At 35.4% G+C, this 9,556-nt stretch overlaps 1 protein-coding gene across 1 annotated transcript; it reads right to left on the reverse strand.

The window, feature by feature from the left end:
- Positions 1-723: 723 nt before the first annotated feature.
- On the reverse strand, positions 724-3,760 carry LOC308337402 (SH3 domain-binding glutamic acid-rich-like protein 3; the record flags this gene model as incomplete). The annotated part of the gene is made up of 4 exons (XM_080795524.1): positions 724-789; positions 1,198-1,318; positions 3,498-3,577; positions 3,713-3,760. The coding sequence occupies 4 exons, from the start codon at positions 3,758-3,760 to the stop codon at positions 724-726; spliced, it is 315 nt and encodes a 104-aa protein (XP_080651650.1).
- Between the last annotated feature and the right edge of the window lie 5,796 nt (positions 3,761-9,556).

Consider the following 9,556-nt stretch of genomic DNA (forward strand, 5'->3'; position numbering starts at 1 on the left):
CTTTAGTGTACAAAAAAAAAAAAAATTACCTGAGGAGTCTGTTAAAATGCAAATTCCTATTCTCTCCCCAATTTCCATTTAGGAAGAATTGGAATGGGGCCCAATGATCTGCTTTTTTTTTTTTTTTTTCTTTTTAAAATTAACTCCAGTACAGGCTCCTGGGCGGCTTATTCAGTTAAGCTTCTGACAATTGATTTCAGCTCTGGTCGTGATCTCATGGTTGTGAGATTGAGCCCCATGTCAGGTTCCACACTCAGCATGGAGTCTGCTTAAGATTCTCTCTCCCTCTGCTTTGCCCATTGGTGCTCCCTCTTTCTCTAAAAATAAATAAATAAAAGCTATAAATAGCCCCAATACAGTATGTAAGCTTCTTAAAAATGTACTGAGAAACATTTAAAAATAAAGCTGAAAGTTAATTGAAAATTGCACTGTAAGTCTATTTCATGCCTATAAATTGACAGCTACTAAGTGACTTAAAAGTTTGATCTTGATAGAAATTTAACAATTTTTTACACAGCTTTGTAAAATGTTTACTCTGTAAAAGAGAAATGATTTTAATGCAAAATTGAAATTGTAAGAGCCCCTGTTAGTGATTGCAAGTTAATCTAGATATCAATTAACTTTAATGAAATACTTCAATTGTTATAATTAAAAATAACCAATGTATATGGAAGTATATGCAGATCCATCTCAGTAAACATCTTTTGTATCATCACTGCACATTCATTCCATCTTGAGGAATTTCAGAATCTCTTCCTTCTCCTTTGCCTTGTGAAACATTTCAAAATCCTAAAAGGAATTAAGATTAACTTGTAATATCAGTGCTATTATTTCCACTTATGAAATCATTAAATTCAAGTGTCTAGGTAAGTTTGTTAATTATCTTATCTGGGCCTTTGCAAACATCTGCCAGCTGTTAGATAAAAAAAAAAAAATCCCCTTGATATCAGTCTTTTCATACTATAATGTATGGTGAACAATACTGTGTATCTCAAAACAAACAGCATGATATTCTTTCCTTTTATGATATGTTTTTTTCATAATGAAGAACACATTGCCTTATCTTCAGGAACATAATTAAGTTATTGTATAAATGAAGAAACCTGGCCCTCACAACCCATAAATGTATTGTTTCCCCATGTATATGACCTTAATACATGAAATGAAAATAAAATAAAAATGGACATTTACTCTTACTCCACAATATTCTTGGCCATTGAATATCTGAGGTGGTAGTGCCTTAGGGGTGGAAACTCTCATCCTCATTTCTTGAAGTACTTTCAAACTGACAGAAATATCTATTAACCCATTCATTATGCTATGAAAGAGGAATAGCTTTTAATGCTGTGATGTTTCTTTGAGGAGCAAAAATTAGGTAATTTTCTTTTGATAAACACATACACACATATATAGTATATATGTAATATGCAAATATGTTTAATGTGTATATGAAGAAATATAGTAAGTTTTCAGTAGGAACTAAAAATCTCTAATAGGCTATAAATATTTGCTATATTGATTTCATACTGTACACGAAGTGGTATGACATTCTGCTAACAGTTGAAGCACACTTTTCAACTAATTACTACATTAATTTATGCTAATATTTATGGTAACTCTGTGTAGGAAATGGACATGATACCAGGTTTATACCTTTGAAGGAACATACTACGTGTTCTAAACCATAATCAGAGAAAATGCCTAAGTACAGAGATAAAATCCACAGAGTAAGAAAATAAAGTATATCAGACAATTAAGATTTATAAATAATGTAAGTGAATGAAAGTCATCACTTCTTCCTATATCCTCTTAGATGAACTGTAATATTTGTAGTAATATTCTCACATTGTCTTTTCCTCTGAAACACTACTGCTAAAATAAAATTGTAATAATTGGTTATCTTTTAAGCATATTTTATAACTGCATTTTTTTGTTAGTAACTAACATAAATCTTAAAATTTGAGTTTTCTACATTTTTCACATGATAATCTTAGGCAATTTTGCCACATAGAATCTGTGATACTAGAATGAGAAAGCATATCTGAAAGCAATTTGACAAGTACAAACCCCAGATTATTCAAGTATGATTTCTGCAAAAGTGCACGGCAGAAAGCTTTTTGTTTGATGACTTGAAAATGTAATCCAGTCATGGTTAGAAAACCCTGTCTATTTGCAACTGATCAATGAGAGGTTTCTGAAATTCTATTATGCAACATTTCTACTTTCTGAGGCTCATTAGTTTTTAAAATGCAAAAGCATGGTGCATTTGATTTGTCACATTTTTATAGTGCTTTTCCAAAACTTTTTCAGAGGAACATCATTAAGAGTACAGTTGCCTAGACCAGTGCTAGTCTGAATATGATTCGTTAGACCAGCAACATCAGCCTTATCCCACTCTGAAACTACAGTATCTGGGAGTGATTCCCAGGAATATTTTAACAAGTCCTCCAGATGATTTTTATGTTACAGTTTGAGAAACACAGACCGACAGTTGGGTGAGTCTTCTGTTTCATCCATTGTGGTCCTTATTGATTCCAAATTATTCCCTCTTACAGACTTTTAGTACTGTATCTGATAACATAAATCACAATGTTAAAAAATAGTCAAAAGGCCCAAAATTTTCTTTTTAAAAGTGCTTATTATTATTGTTGTTTCTTAGTATCTGGGTGAAGTCCCTAATCAAGTTGATAAAGCTTTCTGCAAAAGCAATGTACTCTTTCTAGGCTGAGATCAAATCTCATTGCTCCTTGCACCTATCATGGTGTCTTGACACACAGGAGTGTGATGAATGTTAACCATTCATAATTCCAAATTCTTCAGTTTCTGTGCTTCTCCAAAACCTTGGCAGAATAATGTTCTGAGCCATATAATGGTCCTTCTATAGCTAAGCTGCCTAATGTGATAACCATTAGCCAGCCACATGTGAGTACTGAACACCTGAAGTGTGGCTAGTCCAAAATAAAATTCTCTATAAGTACAATATACATACTGGATTTTGAGGACTTAATATGAAAATAATATATGTAACATCTCTTTTTAGATATTGATTATATTTTGCATGATAACATTTTGTATATTTTGTGTTAAATAAAATATATTAAAATTAATCTCATCTATTTTTAAGTCACTACTAGAAAATTTAGAATTACATATGTGGCTCACAATGTTGGAAACCACTGTTGTACAATATTTCCTACAATGTGGCCAAAATAATTCATCTAAACTCTAGTCTAAGACACGCCCGATCTATGCAAATATATGTTCTTCTTAGAAATTACCAGTTTGTCTTTCTGGGGTTACCCAGGCTTCTCTGAGGATATTGGCCATTTACTCAATGACATTTCCATCTCCTATCCTAAACACTGTTCTTTATCTCTTCCATCTCCCATCCTAAACATCCTAAAGAACAGTGTTCTTTATCTCTTCCATTTAAAACAACTGCAGGTGTATTGGAAATACTTAATTAGCTGAGCTCAGGACCCAGAAACCTCCAAGACCGGTTAATTCTTGGAGCACAATCTGGGCGAGGACAATAACCACCTTCCTTTTTCTCCCCTGCACCTTCCATCCTTGAAACCTAGAGAGGAGGAAGCTGAAGTGTGAAAGGCAAGGAGGGGATGGTATTGTATTAGCACAATCCTGAAGTCCCCAACTAGAGTGTCTTCACTCTAGTCTTGTTTTTGCCCTCTGAGGCCCCTTTCTTTCCACTCACCTCCCTGGATCCAGACATGCTGGTATAATAGACTTTAATGGAGCTCATTATTTCCACTACAAGGTTACTTTGGAGAAGTAACTCAGAATCAGTCACTTCACTACTGCTTCAGGCTGAGCTATGCAAAGCCCCAAAGCCTGGCCCTGCTGTTTTCCAAGGCCGTTGCTAAGGGCCATTGACCTGAACACTTGGGATTGGCTGTGAAACTAGTGCTGTTGTGGTGCAGGAACATTGCTGCCTGGTGACTGCTGTCCTGGGGGGAGGGGAAGAACTCTGGGGTGTTAAACTCCTATTAAGGCGTCTTTTCTCTCCTCATCTGCTAGGCACTGGGGAGGACTAGATGGAGAACTAATGGACTCCATGTTCTTACTGCTTCTCCCATCTCCCTGCATGGGAATGGTGGTAAGCGTTCGGTTTTGTGTCTGGCAACAGCAGCTGCAAACCTGAGGAACAAAATGACCAAAATACAACGTGATGAGTAAAGAAACAGAAAAAGTAAAACTTGCATTGCCTAAGTTTGTAAGGACAGAGTAAATGGTGCCAGTGCTTACTGGGACAGGAAGGGACCACCAAGCAACCTTTGATGCCTCCTTTCATCTCCCGTGCCCCTCCCTTTTCTAGGACAGAGTGCCTTCCTTCTAGGAGTTGACATTTTGGTTCATGTAATAGTGGGTGCAATAGTGGCTGACTCTCTTAGCACTTCCTCCCTCTATCCCATGTAAAAAGATGACCTTGTGCTTTAATGTCCATTTCCTCCTCAATACATTCATAGCTCATTATTCTAACCTTTATTTTCAAGTAGTTAAAGATAACAATAATATTTACAGGATTTTTTGGATTTGCCAAAAATGAGCAGTGGAAATTGACAGTGAAGGACTAAAAATCCTCAGCACCTGCTTTTGTGCGAGGCAAATTTGGATTCCATGGTTCCACAACTGAATAATTGTGGATCTTTGGCAGATTACTTCTTTCTGAATTCATTTTCTCAATCATTAGAGTGTGTATGGTGATGCCTACCTGACAGCATCATGGTGAGGACTAAATGAGTTGAATATGTAACAGTATTTGGCACGTGATCTGATATGTCAGTATTTCAGAAAATGATAATAGTTATTATTGATGATAAGTGTCAGACTGCTTGCATGATGTTTGGGAACAAGTACATCAATATGAATAAGATGAAACATTTACCTTCAGGTTACTTAGAGTGATAATTGATAAGGTGAGGTAAATGCAATGTAGAGAAATCTAAACCAGGCTAGATGGGTCAAGGCAGGTATCCCTGAAGAAGTGAGAGCTAATCAGAAAACTGAAAGATGTATAGTATGCCAGGAAATTATATGAAGAAATTTTAGATAGAAGGAACAGTCATGAAGAAATGTAGTAATTGGGGCTTTGGGAGCAAGTTGGAGGAATAGAAACTGAAGAAATAAACAGGAAAAAAAAAAACAACACATGGACCTTCAGGTCTCATGTCAAATTTTTACTCTAATTCTTTTCAAGGCTGGTTTTTTTTTTTTTTTTTTTATAAAAAAGGTAAAATTACATCTTCACCTTCTCTCTGCAACCTTCCTCCCAGAAGAAACTGCTATTAACAGTTTGATCTGTATCATTTTTTCACAAACATAATGACATTTCTTAAGTCAGTTATAAGAGAAAAATATCACTTATAATAAGAAGTTAAGTAAAAAGACTGTTTTTTAAAAAAATATGGAATACTTCATGAATTTGCATGTCACCCTTGCACAGGGGCCATGGTAATCTTCTCTGTATTGTTCCAATTTTAGTGTACATGCTGCTGAAGCAGGCACAAGTGAACAGCCTTTGAAGCGAGACTGCCTGGGTTCAAACCCAGATTATACTGCTTACAACTGTGTAATATAAGGCATCCTACCTAACTTCTCTGAGCCTGTTTTATCGTAGTTGAAATGGAAATTACAATATTTTACAGAGATGCTATCATGGTTACATTAATGTATGTGAAGTGTTAGAAAATTGCCCGGCACATAGTATACACTCAACACATGATGGAATCATATTGTATATATTGTTCTGAAACTTGCATTCCACTAGTACAGATGAAGGAAATACAGTGTACAGATTGAGAGCATGGGTTCTAAATCTAATTGCCTGATGCAAATCTTAGTTTCATCATTTACTAGAATTGTGAACTTCAACATGTATATAACATTTCTTTGTTTCCTTTGTAAAGTGAAAATAATAGCCTATTTTTTTTAAGTTTTTATTTGAATTCCAGTTAGTTAATATACAGTGTAATAGTAGTTTCAGGTGTACAATGTACTGATTAACACAACCATACAACATCTAGTGCTCATGACAACAACAAGTGCACTCCTTAATCCCCATAACCTACTTAACACATCCCCCCCCAACCTTTATTCTGTTAACCACCAGTTTGTTCTCTATACTTAAGAGCCAGTCTTTGGTTTGCCTCTTTTTTTTTTTTGTACCTTTGCATTTGTTTTTCATAAATTCTACATATGTGTGAAATCATATGGTATTTGTCTTTCTCTGACTTATTTCACTTAGCACAATACTCTCTAGCTTCATCCATGTTGTTCCAAAAGGCAAGATTTAATTCTTTTTTTATGGCTCAGTAACATTCCATTATGTCTGCATATACACACACATATACATATAGATAACACGTCTTTTTAAAAAATATTTTATTTATTTTTTTAAAAGATTTTATTCATTTATTTGACACAGAGAGAGAGAGAGATCACAAGTTGGCAGAGAGGCAGGCAAAGAGTGGGGAGCAGGCTCCCTGCTGAGCAGAGAGCCCAATGAGGGGCTCGATCCCAGAACCCTGAGATCATGAATGACCTGTGCTGAAGGCAGAGGCTTAACCCACTGGACCAGCCAGGTGCCCCTAAAGAGTTTATTTATTCATTTGTCAGAGAGAGAGAGATAGAGAGGGAACACGCAGAGGGAACAGCAGGCAGAGGGAGAAGCAGGCTCCCCTCTGAGCAAGGACCCTGATGTGGTACTCAATCCCAGGACACTGGAGATGATTACCTAAGTTGAAGGCAGATGCTTAACTGACTGAGCCACCCAAGTGTCCCTAGATATCACATCTTCTTTAAACACTTATCAATACACGGAGACTAAGGCTGTTTCCATGATTTGACATTTGTAAATACTGCTACTATAAACACTGGGGTGTATGTATCCCACTGAAATACTGTTTTTGTATTCTTTGGGTAAGTATATAGCAGTACAATTGCTAGATAGTAGGGTACTTAAGAAGAATTAATACCTATTCTTATCAAATTATTCTGAGAAATAGAAAAGGAAAAGAAACTTCAAAATTCATTCTATGAGGCACCCAAAACAAAATAAAGACAGCACTAAAAATAGAGACAACTAAAGACCAATATCTCTGAGAAACACAAATGCAAAAATCCTCAATAAAATACTAGCAAAATGAATCCAATCATATATTTAAAAATTGTTCACCATGACCAAGTGGGATTTATTCCTGGGTTGCAAGGGTGGTTCAGAATTCACAAACCAATCAATGTGATACATTACATTAATAAAAGAAAGTATAAGAACCATATGATCATTTTAATAGATGCAAAAAAAAACATTTGACAAAGTACAAAATCCATTCATGATAAAAACCCTCAACAAAGTAGGTTTAGAACAAATACGCCTCAACATCATAAAGGCCATATGTGAAAAACCCACAGCTAACATCATCTTCAATGGGAAAAACTGAAAGCTTTTCATCTATGATCAGGAACAAAGCAGGGATATCCACTCTTACTGTTGTTATTTAACATATTACTGAAAGCCCTAGCTTCAGCAGTCAGACAACACAAAGAGATAAAATACATACAAATCAACAAAGAAGGATTTCAACTTTCACTATCTGCAGATGACATGATACTATATATAGAAAACATGAAAGATTCCACCAAAAAACTGCTATAATTAATACATGAATTCAGTAAAGTTACAGGATATAAAATCAACATACAGAAATCTGTTGCATTTCTTTATACCAATAATGAAGAAGCAGAAAGAGAATCTGGGAATCAACCCCATTTACAATTGCACCAAAACCCATAAGTTACCTAAGAACAAACCTAATCAAAGAGGTAAAAGACCTCTACTCTAAAAAATATAAAACATTAGTGAAAGAAATTGAAGATGGCATGAAGAAATGGAAAGACATTCCAAGCCCATGGCTTGAAAGAACAAATATTGTTAAAATGTCTACATTACTCTAAGCAATCTCACATTTAATACATTCCCTTCCAAAATACCACCAGCATTTTTCACAGAGCTAGAGCAAACAATCTTAAAATTTGTATGGAACCATACAAGATCCCAAATGACCAAAGCAATGTTGAAAAAGAAAAGCAAAGCTGGAGGCATCACAATTCTGGATTTCAAGTTGTATTACAAAGTGACCAAAACAGGATAGTACTGGCACAAAAATAGACACACAGATTAAAGGAACACAGTAGAAAACCCAGAAACAAACCTACATTTATATGGTCAATTAATCTTCAGCAGAGCAGGAAAAAATATGCGATGGGCAAAGAATAGTATTCTATAAATTGTGTTGGGAAAACTGGACAGCTACATGCAAAAGAATGGAACTGGACGACTTTCTTACACCATACACAAAATGAAATTCGAAGTGGATAAAAGACATAAATATGAAACCTAAAACATAAAAATCCTAGAGGAGAATATAGGCAGTAACCTATTGACATTGGCTATAGCAACTTCTTTCTAGATATGTATCCTGAGATGAGGAAAACAAATACAAAAATAAACTATTGGGACTGCATCAAAATAAAAGCCTTTGGGGTGCCTGGGTGGCTCCATGGTTTAAGTGTCCAACTCTTGATTTTAGCTCAGGTCATGATTTCAGGGTTGTGAGATTAAGCCCTCTTTAAGATTCTTTCTCTCCCTCTCCCCTTCCCCCATCTTTCTCCCTTCTCTAAAAAAATGATATAAATAAATAAACAAACAAACAGATAAAAAGCTTCTGCACGAGAAGGAAACAATTGCCAAAACTAAAAGGCAACCTACTGAATGGGAGAATATATTTGCAAATGACATCTCCAATGAAGGGTTAGTATCCAAAATACATAAAGAGCTTATAAAACTCAACACCCAAAAAATGAATGATCCAATTACAATATGAGCAGAAGACATGAATAGACATTTTTCCACAGAAGACAGACAGCTGGCACAGGAAAAGATGCTCAACATCACTGCTCATCAGGGAAATGAAAATCAAAAGTACTATGAAATATCTATCACCTCACACCTGTCAGAGTAGCTAAAATCAACAACACAAGAAACAGCAGGTGGTAGTGAGGATGTGTAGAAAGAGGAACTCCTCTTGCACTGTTGGAGTGAGTGCAAACTGGTGCAGCCACTCTGGAAACAAGAATGGAGGTTCCTCAAGAAGTTAAAAGTAGAACTACTTTATGGTCCAACAATTGTACTACTAAGTATTTACCCCCAAAATATAAAAACGCTAGTTCAAAGGGGTGCATGCACTCGGATGTTTATAGCAGCTAATCAGAGAAATAGCTCAAGTGTCCACTGATAGATGAATGGATAAAGAAGATGTAAAGAAGATGTGGCATGTATATATATTCAGTAATAAAAAGGAATTAAATCTTACCATTTGTAATGACATAGATGGAGTTAAGGGAGTATTATGCTAAGTGAAGTAAGACAGAGAAAGACAAATAGCATATATTTCACTCATATGTGGAATGTAAGAACCAATAAATGAGCAAAGGAACAAAAAGAGAGAGAGGCAAACCAAGAAACAGAGTCTTGACTATA

This window comes from Martes martes (assembly GCF_963455335.1).
Source record: "Martes martes genome assembly, chromosome: X".
Classification (NCBI taxonomy): domain Eukaryota; kingdom Metazoa; phylum Chordata; class Mammalia; order Carnivora; family Mustelidae; genus Martes; species Martes martes.